Source organism: Homalodisca vitripennis, unplaced genomic scaffold (genome assembly GCF_021130785.1).
Source record: "Homalodisca vitripennis isolate AUS2020 unplaced genomic scaffold, UT_GWSS_2.1 ScUCBcl_185;HRSCAF=1536, whole genome shotgun sequence".
Taxonomy (NCBI): domain Eukaryota; kingdom Metazoa; phylum Arthropoda; class Insecta; order Hemiptera; family Cicadellidae; genus Homalodisca; species Homalodisca vitripennis.
This window is the reverse complement of record NW_025776302.1, coordinates 101,828-116,578: the sequence shown is the minus strand read 5'-3', so window position 1 is coordinate 116,578 and position 14,751 is coordinate 101,828. Positions and strand designations below refer to the sequence as shown.

General features: G+C 34.4%; 1 protein-coding gene across 1 annotated transcript in view; it reads left to right on the top strand.

Annotated features, from left to right (window-relative positions):
* Positions 1 to 4,930: 4,930 nt before the first annotated feature.
* The window catches only part of LOC124370444 (39S ribosomal protein L39, mitochondrial-like), a 28,016-nt gene continuing 18,195 nt past the window's right edge, over positions 4,931 to 14,751 (top strand). The window contains exons 1-5 of the mRNA XM_046828728.1: positions 4,931 to 5,116; positions 7,962 to 8,151; positions 8,991 to 9,233; positions 12,470 to 12,688; positions 14,544 to 14,644. Of these exons, the coding sequence (XP_046684684.1) occupies positions 8,112 to 8,151; positions 8,991 to 9,233; positions 12,470 to 12,688; positions 14,544 to 14,644 (603 nt within the window). The 5' untranslated portion in view covers positions 4,931 to 5,116; positions 7,962 to 8,111. The remainder of the gene's footprint in view (positions 5,117 to 7,961; positions 8,152 to 8,990; positions 9,234 to 12,469; positions 12,689 to 14,543; positions 14,645 to 14,751) is intronic.

The window sequence follows — 14,751 nt, the reverse complement described above, 5'->3', positions numbered from 1 at the left end:
CTTCCGAAAAAAATAGGGGAGGGGTGACTTTGAATCTTTTATTGGATTGTTAGCTACATATCTTCATCCATTACATTTATTTTTTTAGAAAGCTATTACAGATCTAATACACTTCTTGTACATATATTTTGTAACATAAAAATGTTAAAATATATTCCAATGTACGTAATAAGTACTAGTTTACAAAGTAGAAAATTAAACAAGTACTGTTAAGTACAGAACGACATAATCTAGAAATGTATATCTTGAATATTGAACAATTATGAGGAATTTTAAGCCTAAAATGCTCTAATGCGACAATATTTTTTATTTCTGGTATTATAGCTATTAAAAATTAAAGTTAAAAATGAGATGGAATATTTTTCAGAACGTATGTTGTTGAGTCAACATATATAAATTAATAACAGTTAGTAGTTTTAGTTAAAAAGTATTTGGAATTGTTCAGTCTCTGTGCTCCTGTTATTATAATTATAGCCTTCTTTTGCAGGATGAGGATGTCTTTAATTTTAAGGAGAGTCGGATGGCCCTATCTCGCCTATGTTAATTTGCATAAGTTGAGGAACATTTTTTCAGGAACTAAAATAGATAGTTTCCACAATGTTTTTGTTTGAAAGAGACAACATTATGAGTGTTTACTATTAAAGAATTTGACTTTTTGAAATTTTTATAATTTTTTAAAAATATCGTTAAAACATTCGACATTTTATATTAATTAATTAACTATAAGTCATAAACTGTTTACAACTGAACAACACCAAACACTCATAATGGGCAGTCTATTATGACAATTAAAACAAACAAAACTTTACTGAGCTATCTCTTTTAGTTTCTGAGAAAAATGTACCGTTATCTTAAAGCAACGAATTTTCTGGAATCACGGAAAAACTTTTACATAAAGTATATTGTATTAGACTATTATATTAATCTTATCTTTAATACATCCCAGCTCCATTTGCAGGGTTGTCTGGGTCTTCTTCATCTTCTTCTTGAAATAAATCTTCTAGATGGATTTTTGCCAAACTTGCTTTTTTACGGCACCTTTTTTTCAGTTTCATCGGCTTTGTGAATTCTAATTTGGTCCAAACTTTTTATCAACTTGACTATATTGTTGCCTAGTTGTTACCTAATTTGTTTAGTACTGTGCATCTAACAATATATCATTTGTTGTAGCATGCTACTGCATCAAATGAAGGGGTCGAGGGAAAAAGGGGATTAAGTCCATGTTTTTTCAAATTAGAGATATCAATGCCACTTTATTCTTAGGTAGCAAATACACAGTTTTATGATGATTTCTTGTGCAATAAACGGGACCAGTCCACCAGAAAAAAAAAAAAAAAAATTACGCTCAGGGCAAAGAAAGGGATCAGTCCACGGTCTAAGGGCAAAGAAAGAGATCAGTCCATGAAACGAACTACGAAGTTGCAATAAAGGGATCAGTCCTCGCGCTCATTTGGATTTCCCATGGTCCTCTGCGCCACAGACTGGTTGGGATTTGTCTTTTTATGGACAATATTCTTAGTTTGTTGCTTGCTTTCTTGCAGAACAGTTGATAAGATAATTATTGTGTGAATTTCAATTAGTATATTTCCTTATGGTGTTGTGAAGTGTTTTTTTCAATTCAGATTTTGTTTTGTATAGTGATTGTGTTGAGTGAAGTGTTGGTAGGTTATATAAGTACAAATTATAAGTATAGTGACATGGAAAACATTGATGTTGATGAAGGTAATGGGGTGAGTAGGGGAAGTAGAAAAAGAAAAGCCTTTGGAAGAATTTCTGATGTAATGAAAAAAATTAACTTATCGAGTCATGAGTTAGGAGAAGACTGCCATTGTAGGTTAAAATGTTTGTTTTGAGAGAGTGCCAGACGATGCAAAAAAATCAGTCCTAAATGCCTTTAACTTGATGGCTAGCTCTGACGAACAAGACTCCTACTTATCCGGGCTAATCTCTGTTGTACCTGTTGCTCGTCGACGGAATAGGAAACCTGAAGAAGAGGCAAGAAAAAATGAAGCTACTTACAAGTACAGAGTAAGGGGGCGAATTGAAGGTGAAACAAAAGAGTATGATGTATGTAAAAAGGCGTTTGTGTCATTTCATGGAATAGGTAAAAAGAGAGTTGAGCGTATTGCTGCTGCATTAAAAGACACTGGATTCAGCCCAAAAAATAGAAGAGGAAAACATGAGAACCGCCCACATAAAATTAGTGATGAAGTTTTAGACAAGATTCGCACTCATATTACGTCATTCTCATCTAGAAACTCTCACTATGGGCTGAGGGACACCAAAAAAGTTTACCTTGACCAAAACCTCAATGTTACAAAAATGCACAGATTTTTCCAAGAGAAAAACCCCCAAGTTAAAGTATCTTTTGACAAGTATAATGAGATTTTTTGCAAAGAGTTCAACATTGGATTTGGATATCCACGTATAGACACTTGCTCGGCTTGCGATGAGCTAAACTCAAAAGTTAGGTCCATTGAATTGGAAATAAATAATTGTAGTGATTTAAATCAAAGAGATGAGCTACAAAAAGAAGTAGGGAAAATACAAACTGAACTAACTTTGCACAAAAGAAAAGCAGATGCTTTTTATAATAGGAAAAGAGCTGTGACAAAGATGTGTAGAAAAAATCCACAAGAAGAAGCAATTTGTATTGATTTTGGACGCAACCTGCCCATCCCAAATGTCTCGACGAATGACGTTTATTATAAGCGACAATTGTCTTTGTATGTTTTCAACATAACAATCTTGTCAACAGGTGAATCAATATTTTACTTGTTTACTGAAGCAGCAGGGACAAAAGGAAGCGATGATGTTTGCTCTCTTGTACACGACTTTCTTTACAATCACTTATCAATGAATGTAAAAAAGCTTCACATATTCTCCGATGCCTGTGGAGGCCAAAATAAGAATTTTACAATGTTCAGATTTCTTCACTACCTTGTACATTTTGAGAAGCGGTTTACAAGTGTCACAGTAACATACCCTATTCGTGGTCACAGTTACCTCGACTGCGACAGGCACATGGCTCTTCTAAACCCTAAAGCGTGGTTGGAAACACAAAAAGATTGGCAAGAACATTTTGAGGCAGCTAGAAGGAAACCAACTCCGTTCGTTGTAAACTCCATTGATCCAATCGATGACCAAAATCCAGCTACAAAGTGTATTTTTATGAGTTAGACCAAACATCTCGAATCATTTTATGCAAAGAGAGAATTCAAAATTAGGCCAATAAGGGAGATTATGTTTGATGATAAGAGCTTTGAAAACATGTTTTATCGGCACACATATCATGGAGCTTGGGAATCTACAGGAATAATAAAGAGGAATCAATCAAAGAATCTTGCAGCTGAATTCACACTGCCTGAGGCTAGCTACAATGGTGAGTTACTATATTAATACAATATTTTGTATTTCTTTGTATCCTAGATAAATGATGTAACTAAACTAAATTCTGTAAACGGCCTTTGAAGTTTTAAAATTTAAAATTAAATTGTCAATAATATAAACATTAAAAAACTACTCCATAATTTTACAGCACTTAGGAGGTATGTGCTATGTTTCAGGGCCACTTCCCATAAGTGCGGCTAAGTATGCTGACCTGCAGTACTTATCAAAGTTGTGTGGTCCAGAGGCACAGGACATATTCAGGAAGTTGAAATATAAGTAAAAGTGAAAAAAAAACTTCTTTAGGATGTTTTTTTTTTTTAAATGTATCTTATTTTATAATAATGTAACAATAAAATTAAGTTCTGCTTTGAAAGTGCATGGTCTAGTCATTTATGAACAACAACTGGGGAATGAAAGAGATAAGTCCGTTGTACATATCCCCTTATTTCCCCCAGTATATGTAAAATATTTCATAAATACTTAAACAAAAAGTATTTAACAAAGATTTTATGCACTTTTTGCGCAAGTATAATGTTTCATATAACTTATAACATTAAAAAAACCGGCTTTAACTCTTTATTTTACGTGAAAACAGTTGTGTACTTAGGTTTAGATATCGTAAACTGCTGTTCCCGAAAAATTTTCAAAAGTGGACTTATCTCTTTCTTCCCCCGACCCCTTCAAATACTCCCATTTCTAAAGTTTTTTTCATCACAAATGTAGTTTTGGGGATCCGCGACCATAATACACTATTCAGTGATTCATTAGGATTCTGAGTGCCCCCATGCAGGCACTTTTTCAGAAGGTTAGGTTCTGCCGAGTCCCTGAATATTGGCTTTATTTGTTCCATAATTATCTTGGGAAGATGAAAATGTTGTTTATGCTCATAGGGCTCTTTTTTGTCAACGCCTTATAATATTTACTTACAGCTGGAGTTCCAATATTGAAGGTGCAATATTTACAAAAAAACGCTTATAAAACGAGTTACACTGCAAGGAATTGCACATATTTGGTCTTAAAAAAAATCGTGAGATTCTAAGCTATAATAAAACACCAAAAACAACAATTCGATAATTTTTGACCAAAGGCCATCCGACTCCCCTTAACGCTATTAAACGCAAGTAGACCGTATCTGATTACTGATTGAAAAATGCATAATATGCAGAGTTTACAGACAGTATTTTTCAAGTACATAGCAAGTTCAAAATGCGTCTAAGTAAAAATATTACTCTGGATAATCTTTTGGGAATGTATTCAATTTGGAAGCTCCATGTTAAATTCTCATCAATAAATATTCATAGAAATAAAGTGATTAGACTTGTTGAAACAAAGGGTTTGTTCTTCCCATACTTAACCAGGAAAAACGGTAAAAGTATACGGTTCTTGTTTTAAACTGATTCATTGTGCTAGAAGCTGTAAAATACATACGTTACACGTACTATCATAAAGATTATTGCCGCAGGGTTATTAATAGAAACCAGCTACATGAGAACAAACTATTTATAAAAAAAATCTATCCTCAGTTATCTCTAAAAAAAAATCTGATTTATTTTGAATGAAACATAACCTCAACTCGCTAGCTATAGGATAGAAAAATGTGTAACAGACCAAAGAATTTTTAGTTAATTTTTGAAATTTATAGTGATTCCAATTAGTTTTTTCATAATGAATAATTGTAAATTGGCTTGGTCTTGTTTATATTCAGTGAGAAATATTGTATCAGTCCGTAAGTTGCATTCTTGTATTTAGTACTTCTAATCCTTAGGCCTATATCTTTTTTATATAAAAAGTTGGAAGCTTATATTAACTTCTGAATATACTTTACGGTAATTGTTTACAAGTGCCACTTTGCATAATTTATTGATCTTTTTAGTGGACAGTACAAAAATTTTAAAGATAATAATATTAAAGAAAATAATGTGAGGAAAGACCTAATTGGACCTAATGTAAAATTTGTACCTACATGTTTAGCTGAACCTCTCAATGTAGGGAATTCTTTAATCTACATACTTCAGAAAACAATTCTGAAATTTTAACCACAAATATTACAAAAATATGAGAATATATTATTATTTGTAGTAAAAATGTTGTTGTTTATGAAGTTAGGCTAAAAAAAAACACTTACCTAATAGTCTTACCTACTCGAGAAGTCCAATTGCCCTACAAGAGGGCCTATCATTCTATTTGAGAGCCAAACATCCTACCTAAGGACAAAGTGTCCATCCCGAGGGTCTATCACTCTACTCAAGAGTCAACCTCTATATGAGAGCCAAACATCCTATCCAATGATAAAGTGTCCAGATGTCCCGAGGGTCTATCACTCTCTTCAAGGGCCAACCTCTATCTGAGAGCTTGCACTCTACCTAAGAGGGAGTTTCTTCTCCCTTTAAAAGAGAATATTTTATTTAGTTCATCCCTCCCCACCTTTCTGAAATCAGGATACTATTGATTGGATTGAACCTGGCATGTTGATTATGTCCATACAGCCCAACTGGCCGAGATATCAAGTAAATTGTCATTTTTAGACCATTCCTCACTTTTATATAATTGATATTGCCATCCTATCCACTTATTAAATACTTTCCGTTGGAAAATTTTAACAAAATATGTGGAATGGATCTTGTAAACTAGTACCCTATTTTACTTAATTTGGAGTAAAAACATTTCCATTTTGCCATCTTGCATTTTATTGCATTTGCTATGCTTGTGAAACAAATCATAAAATACAAAGAGTTTGTTGTTTTCTAATTGTTTTTAGTGTAATATGTGTTTACAGAAAGTTTATCAGTAATATTTACCAAAACGTCAAAGTATTGCTCACACAGTTACATTCTTGTAATACAGTTGCCTTACTGTAGACAGCCATCACAATATATTTAACTGAATCTTGACTACAGATGTCCGAGTGGGCCATGTGAACTTTAATATGTGAAGTAACACTTACTTACAGTCTGTAGGTTTTGTGACAGATAATTTGTCAATCCCTCCAAAGTACGTGAGGCATGTGAGCGGAAGGGTCAGTGTTGTAGGTACCATACCAGTGCCCATCCTATTGTTCTTTCCTGATCATCTTTGCTTACCTTTGTATAATTTACAATGCTTGAAATGTTAAAACACTGCACTACCAAGTACTCCTGTTGAAGATCTTAATAATTGTACGATAGCTAAATTAACTGTTCTTATTAACGAACCAAAGGGTTTGAAGTAGGAAGTGAAGTTTAAATTGTATGTACATGAGAGATGACTTATACAATGATATGATCCATAATGCAAATTACATCCACCAATAGTTAAATCAACCATAATAAATGTTAATAGGATTTAGCACATTTGTTTATTGTTGTATTTTAGAAAAAACAAAACCACTATGTTTGAGGATTGAAATCTACCTTCTTCTTCAGTTGTGAAAAATCAGCATAAAGTCCAAACTACTGAGAATGAGTGCAAGCGATGTTACTGTACAGAACCGAGAACACTATACAACACATTTCACACACACCAGTGAAGGTAGAAAACTGGGGTGAAAATCAATGTAGACATTTTCTGTTGTATTGTGGCACATCATCATAACCAAAAAGAACAGAAAGGCGATGGTTGGAACGGGTAAAGACCTTATAGCAGCCATCTAGGACCTTATGTATTGGTCCTCAACCTCAATATCATGATGCGTGTATAGATTTTATTGGCTGAGATTGGTTTGATTGTTAACATTTTATAGGTTTCCTAGTTCATCTTGGGCAAAAAATGTTCCTTCGTGGTAGCTAAAGTGGCCTAACTTCAACAGGTTGATTTGAGTTAGTGGTTGATTTAATAATTTTATATACAAAGCCTTTTGTGCTTTTAGTTCTTTGTACTGACATTGCTTTGGTACATTCCCACCAGTGTGGACTTAATGCAATGGTGTATCAGTCAGGAATTACTGGAGTTTTTCAGTGGCAACCCATTGCCGCTCTTTGTAGTTTTTACGTCTTTGTTTCTGTATTAGGGATTTTTTACACCTGAAGATAAAGATAGATTGCTATCCTCAAAATGTAATGTTCTGTTTTTGTACCATATATAGACCCGTACTTAGACCGATTTTTCAGACAATTTTACGGGTGGCGGGACATGACAGGGCTCGCTCGAATATCTTTTCCGGGGCCTGCCAAAGCTGAGTATGGTCCTGAGCATATAGCAAAGGCAAATGTCCAAAACCGTGTTATCCTTTCAAATCATCATCAGTAACAAACTTTAAACAAGAACATAATGAATGTGTTTTTTACCTAACAATATATCGAGGAAGGGGTATATTCCACTTATGAGGAAACTGTGCACTGGTGGTTCTTCCATCTGAATTTTTTTTCATACATAACTAATTCTTAGGCCTATTGTAATCGAGATATTGATCATGGAACAAACTAATAACCGACAAGCTGGAAAAGTGTTTGCTGTCCTAATTTAGTTTGAAATCTTCCATGCAATAGGCAGTTTATCACAGGCCTTTAGTGTTACCAATGGCTTTGTTACTATAAGTTTCGTAAAAGTATCTCAATAAAAATTTAGTAGATTTTACCCAAATTATATTATTTTAGGTAAGCTCAGTTTCGGGATCACTAAGTGAGGCAATCAAGAAGAGGAATGCTCTGTACAATGAAGAAGTGAAGAGGCAGAAAGAGAGCATAGGCCGTATTGAGAAGATTTCTGTGGAGTACAAAGGAATACCTAAGGATGAGACGTTTATAATGAACAGGCATATCTCGACTCCATACCATGTCGCTCAGCGTAAGTAATAATTGTGTAATGTTGATTATATATTAGTACGCTGGTTTACTAGAAAAACTTACAATGTTGTTTTTTACACACTTTTTATCATTATAAAGTATTTTTACAATGAGGACTGTCCAGAAAGTAGATTGTATTTTGGTATAAAAAACAAAGTACAGAAAAAATTCTGTATGTCTGTAATTAATGTACACTGGAATACTAGCATTGTAGACATATTAGTTTAGTCATTTATTTTAAATAGACACTCCATACAAAATTAGGCACTTATTGTAATGGTGAACATGCTTTAAAATTTCATTGTCATAAAATTCTGCTGCCTCAGACTTGAACCAGTTCATTATTTGCCCTCTCAGTTCCGCATTATTGCCTAGTCGTGCGTTGCAAACCATTTTAGTCATTGCTGGAAACTGGTGATAGTCATAATTGTTTGTGCAAGATCCAGACTGTACGGTGAATCTGGAAACACCTTCCAATTAAAATGTTCTCAAATTTCTGTGTGTGTTTAGGCATCATCTTGCAAAAACTAGATTTTTGAACTGTCTTTTTCATGCTTTTCTTTAAGTTGACTTTCTAAATTTTCTGAAAGTTTGGCAATACCTTTTCAGAGTATGTATACCATCATTGTCTAAATGTATTTTCTCGGTTTTGGGAATTTGTGTGCTTCTATTCCATAGATATAAGTTAAAACTCACATTTTTAACTATGTCTCATTTCCAGGTACGGTTACGTCTTTGTCTTAGGAATCCAAAATTATCAATTATGCTGCTTCTTGTGGTTTTTCCTTAAAATACATTTAACGTTTCATTTTGGTGATGTACAATACTTGTGTGTTTCAGATATCAATGAGTTTGTTTCGCAGAAAGCAGCTCTGGCCCTTGTAGACGGAAACAAGTTGTGGGATTTTCACCGGCCTCTGGAGGCGGACTGCTCTCTGAGCTTCCTACACCTGACTGACACTGAGCCGCACCTGACCAACAAGGCATACTGGCGTGCGTGTTCATTCCTGCTGGGTGCACTAGCTGAAACCTGCTTCAAGGACAATGTGGAGTGTCACCTTCACAGCTTCCCGTCACCGAATGGTCTGCACCTCTTGCTAATTCAGTAATTAGAGAATATTGGGACAGTTTGTGTGGCAATATAACTTGTTAAGAAGGAATATAAATATTAAAAGAATATTTATGATAAATGTTATGAAATGGAAAATCCATGTAACCAATGTGGAATAGGTAAATATTAAATAAAACTTAACTCAGTATTCAAAGTCAAAGTCAAATACTTTATTGCCATTGATCATTACAATGAAATAGGCACAGTCACATTTATACATTAAAAACAGGCTATTAAATAAGATACATAAATAAGACATTTCATGAATGAACAATTAGACAGATAAATAGGCTACTTATGCTTAAAAGATAAGGCAAACATCAGTTTGTAAAAACTCCTCTACAGAATAAAATGGATTATTCTGTAACCAGGTGGACAATTTGTGCTTAAAATTAGATAATGGAGTGTCATGAGCCGAAACGTGTAATTTATTAAAAAATTTGACACAATTTACCTGATGTGAGGAGCCTGTTTTTGATAGGCAATGCTGCGGCAAGTCAAGCTTATGGCTGAATCTAGTCAAATGGCAATGAAAATGCTGCCTAGTGAAAAATAAATGTAAGTTAGTTTTAGTGTAGATAAGGATATGGTAGATGTACAAATTGATCACTGTAAGAATTTTAGCTTGGATGAACAAAGGTCGGCAGTGTTCAAGATACCTGGCTCCACACAGTGTTCTGACGACTTTCTTTTGTATGATGAGAATATCCGATACACCAGAAGAATGACCCCAAAGAATTAGACCATAAGATAAGTGTGATTGAAACAGTGCAAAATAGGAAGACCTCAGATGTTCTATTGATATTAAAGCTCTTAATTTCCATAGTAAATAGCTGACTCTCGAGATTTTTATACACACATTATTTACATGCTGAGCCCAGGTCAATTTCGAATCAATAACAAAGCCTAACAACTTTACAGGATGAGGCTTTTCTTTAGATGTTAAACTCAGCAACAGATTTTGAGTTTTTTCTGGATTGCAATGTAATTTGTTGGAGGTGAACCAATTTAATGCTCCGGTTTGAGCATTTTCAATCTCTGTTTGAAGAACGTCCAGATATCGGTTACTCGAGAAAAGAGACGTGTCATCCGCATAGATAACTGAGTTTACATTTAAGTTCACTGACAGGTCATTAATTATTACAGTAAAAAAGAAAGGTCCCAATACAGACCCCTGTGGGACTCCAATTGTTACCTCTTTCATTGAAGAATTACACCCCTTAATAGATACAAACTGCTTTCTATCCGATAGATAAGAGGTAATAATCTGACAAGCACTCTCAGAAATACCATAATATTTGAGTTTTTGAATGATTGAATCAAAGGGGACACAATCAAAAGCTTTGCTTAAATCTAAGAGAGATAGAGCCGTTGATTCCCTCCTCTCGAAGGCCACAAGGGTATGACTAACAACCTCCAACACCGCTGAAGTTGTGGACCTGCCTGGCCGAAAACCAAATTGTGATTCAGACAGGAGATTGAAATATTCAAAATACAAAAAAAGCTGTTGGTGCATGATGGTTTCCAAAATTTTAGAGAAAATGGGGACAATAGAAACTGGACGATAACTTTGCGGCTTGTCCTTGTCACCTTTTTTGTAAATCGGAATAACTTTTGACACTTTTAAAGAGTCAGGGAAAAAACCCGCCTCCAGACATTTATTGAAGACAATAGCCAATGGCCTTTTGATTTCATGGATGGTTTTCTTGATTATATTGTTAGATAACCAGTAATAGTCCATACTTTTGGAATTTGAGAGTTTAGAAACCATTTTAACTAAATCATCTGGTTTAATTTCTTTCCACTGAAATGAGTTAGGAGGAACAGGAATATTACCCAATAAATCCATGAAAGGAGAATTATTCTGTGGCAGATTGTTTGAGAGCTCAGTGACTGAATCAAGGAAAAACTGGTTAGTAAGTTCAGGATCTAAGTAAATATCTTTGGAAGAAGCAGGAGATTTTTCCAAATTGATTATTTCCCAAGCAGCCTTACAACTGTTAGCTGATGTCTCTATATACTGCTCATAAGCTTGCCTTTTTGCGGTGGTCAGATTTGACCTGTAAGTTCTTTTAGAAGCTAAATACACGTTGTAGGCTACAGGTGTCTGCTCTAACCCCCTATCTCTAAGGCATTTATAAACATTAAAAAAATTTAACATAACATTTCTATCTTCTGCCAATTTATCATTATACCAGTTGATTTTCCTATTACTATTAATATTCTTCTTTTTACTTTTACTGATTAGTGGAGAGCTAAAGTGCCACAAGTCTACATATTTCTTAAAAAAATTATTAAAAAGTTGTTCTACCCCCTAAGTTCAATAACATATTTTCATCCAATTCATTCCATTTTTCCTCCTTCAAAAACATAATAAATTTATTTATTTGTGCCGCATTTTGTTTTCTAAACTCAAATTTAATACTACCCATATTCTCTTTTGAATTCTTATTCTCCAATTGTCTTACATAAATATTAATCATGCTAGATTTATGATCGGCAAATTGATACTCCATATTGCAATTTGTATACAAGTCCTCTGAGAAATTGACCAGAATTATACCAATTCTGAGAAATTATACCAAAATACCATATTGCTTGAATTAACCCTTAAAGTCTCTTAAGAAAACGCTGGCCTAGAATCAATTAGCATGCATTTAGATTAAACAAATTTACTTGTTAGATTAAACAAGTATTGTTTGTTTTTTGTTAAAAATAAAATAAAAAAACAAATAAAAAAAAGAGTTTTTAAATGGTTTTGCTAGGAAACTTACAAATGAGTGTTTTTACTCAAGATTCAAAAAGTCTTTATTCGTGAAATGCACATCATGTACAAGAATAGTGTCAAGTAATATTACTTTCATAATAAGAATACTGTCAAATAAAAACAAAAATTTGCTATTAATAAAATACCATTAAATTAATTATATAAAGATAAATTAATTCACCAGCCAGAAGTGAAACCCTCCTGGGTATTTCTAGTTCTTCACATGAACTGACATGATGTGGTAGAGTGATTGCCATGATCTACCGCACCCATATGTTTAGTGTAGTCAAGGACTACATTTGGGTGGCTTGTTAGGGCATTTGCGTTTCATTTTGAGTGGCTTGTTAGGGCATTTGCGTAGTTATTATTATTGTTGAACGCATTCAGGAGGGGCTGTTCTCTAAATCAACAGTATGACTAAGATTACATATTGTGTTGCAGTGAAAAGTGGTAGCTTCGTATATGACGTGCAGCTGTCCTTGGGTAACTGGGTGCCGACCAAGAATGAGCTTCTAATTCTTTCTGCGGAGTTTGTCAAGATCTGTCGTCACCACCTGCCGTTCCACAGACTTGATGTTGACCCCGAGCTGGCCGAGGAGATCTTCAGCTACAACCCATTCAAGTCCTCACAAATCCCTGACATTGCCAGCAATAGCCCAGGTAGAGTGTAGCGTAAACATAACTTTTTCAAATTCCCCAGTTAACTGGTTTAAAAATTACTGATCTATTTTTAGAACATATACTCAGGTATATTAATTGTGATGAATTGGAAGAAATAATTACCATTGATTATTAGTACCAAGTGTCTGTACAAGTTGTTTATAATATATAATGAAACTGGAAGATTTTTCACATGTTGTATGTTCCTTATGTGAACAATTTTTGAACAGGCTTGATTTAAAAAGTGTAATTCAACCTAACGTAGTACTGTATACCATAACCTTCTAGCAACAACCATTGGCAGCAACTAAAATGTTTAATTAAAATATCTTCACACATTTTTTTAGGCTTCAATTTTTTATAGGACTAAAGAAAAACAATTTAAGCACACCATTGTTTTTTTCTGTCTTTTAACCCTGGCAGTGTATGAAACACATTTTGAGTGCGCTTCAAAAAAGCTGTCTCTTGTTTGGAAACGCACCTCAGATGCTCTTCAGGGTTTTTGGATGAAAGTACTATTTATTGGCAAGATAATATTTAAACCAATGTATTAAAGAAGTTGTAAACTAACGGATATATGTATACATATTTATATATTATAGGTCTTTATTGGTAATGTAACAAGTTTGGTAAACACTTTTCACAAATACAACTTGGAAAGCTCGCTCTAGCAGACTGAAGAAACTACCAAATACGTCGTTTATAGCCAATCACAGGACTGATATGACATGACTGAGAACACCATTGCCAAATGTCACTAAATGCAGAAATTAATGATCTTTTCAACACTGCAACACCCATTTTATTCTGTGTCCTGTTTTAGTCATAATAAACGATCTTCCAAACCCTTACTCGGGTCTGATAAATTTCATAAAATACAGTGAAATCTGCACTTGGGGTGCAGCACGGTCAATCCATTGACCTGGATAAGCGGTCATTGAGAAATACCTGGATGTCAGTCAGATAGTGTGGTGGTGCTCCATCTTGCATGAAGTAAACATTTTGTTCCTGGTCATTCTCATTGATCTATGCTTTAAAAAATTGTTGCAATATATCCAGGTACACCATCCCGTTAATGGTTTTTTTCTTAGAGAATAAGACACTGTACATTTTCTTCTTGCTCAACACACAAAACACGTTCAACTTAGGGCTATCACGAGCATGTTGCAATGTTTCATGTGGATTTTCACTACCCCACATCCTAGTTATGTTTTTTAGCATTACCACTTAAGTGAAAAGTTGACTCTTCTGAAAAGATTATATTCATCATCATCCAATCGATTTAAAATAGCCGCACAGAAGTTCTTTCAGGAAATCGTATCAGTATCTTTAATTGCTTGTAAAAGCTACAATCTATACAGTTTCAATTGTAAATGTTTTCTCAACACAAACGCCAAACCAATGTATGTTGACAAAATTTTGTCTCACTTGCTTCAACAACTTCATCAGAAGTGCTTGGACGACCTGATGATCCCTTATTTTTTACTGAGCATCCCGTTTCTACAAGACATTTATACCACTCATAAATTGTAGGCCTACTAGGAGGATCTTTAGCGTACTTGGTATGAAAATTATGCTTAACTGTTGTCACCGACTGATTCTTCAAACCAAAACACACAGCTAGCACGCTCTGGTCCAGTAAAGGCAGCCATCTTTAACGTAACTGCCACTAGCGCGATTATTCACTAGCGAACTATGTGAGTCAAAACTTGATGTGTTTCCCGTTAAAAACAACACTAAAACTAACACTGTACCTTTTTTGAATAAATTTATATGAATTTTCAGAGTTGTAAAGTCCTTTTTTGAAACACCCTGAATTAACGTGTAAAGTAGCTTTGAATTGCAACTGTTGCAGGCAACAAGATCACTTTGTACAGAGTGGGCGATCATCTGGACATCAGTCGTGGTCCGATGATCAACAACACCAAGCTGCTGGGCCGCACCTCAATCACCGCTGTCAGTATTATTGCAGATTGTCAGTCTGAGTCAACAAAGATAATCTAACTTGACTAGTCCTTTTATCTTTAAAATAACGGATGTTTGACGATCTTAAGGAAATTAAG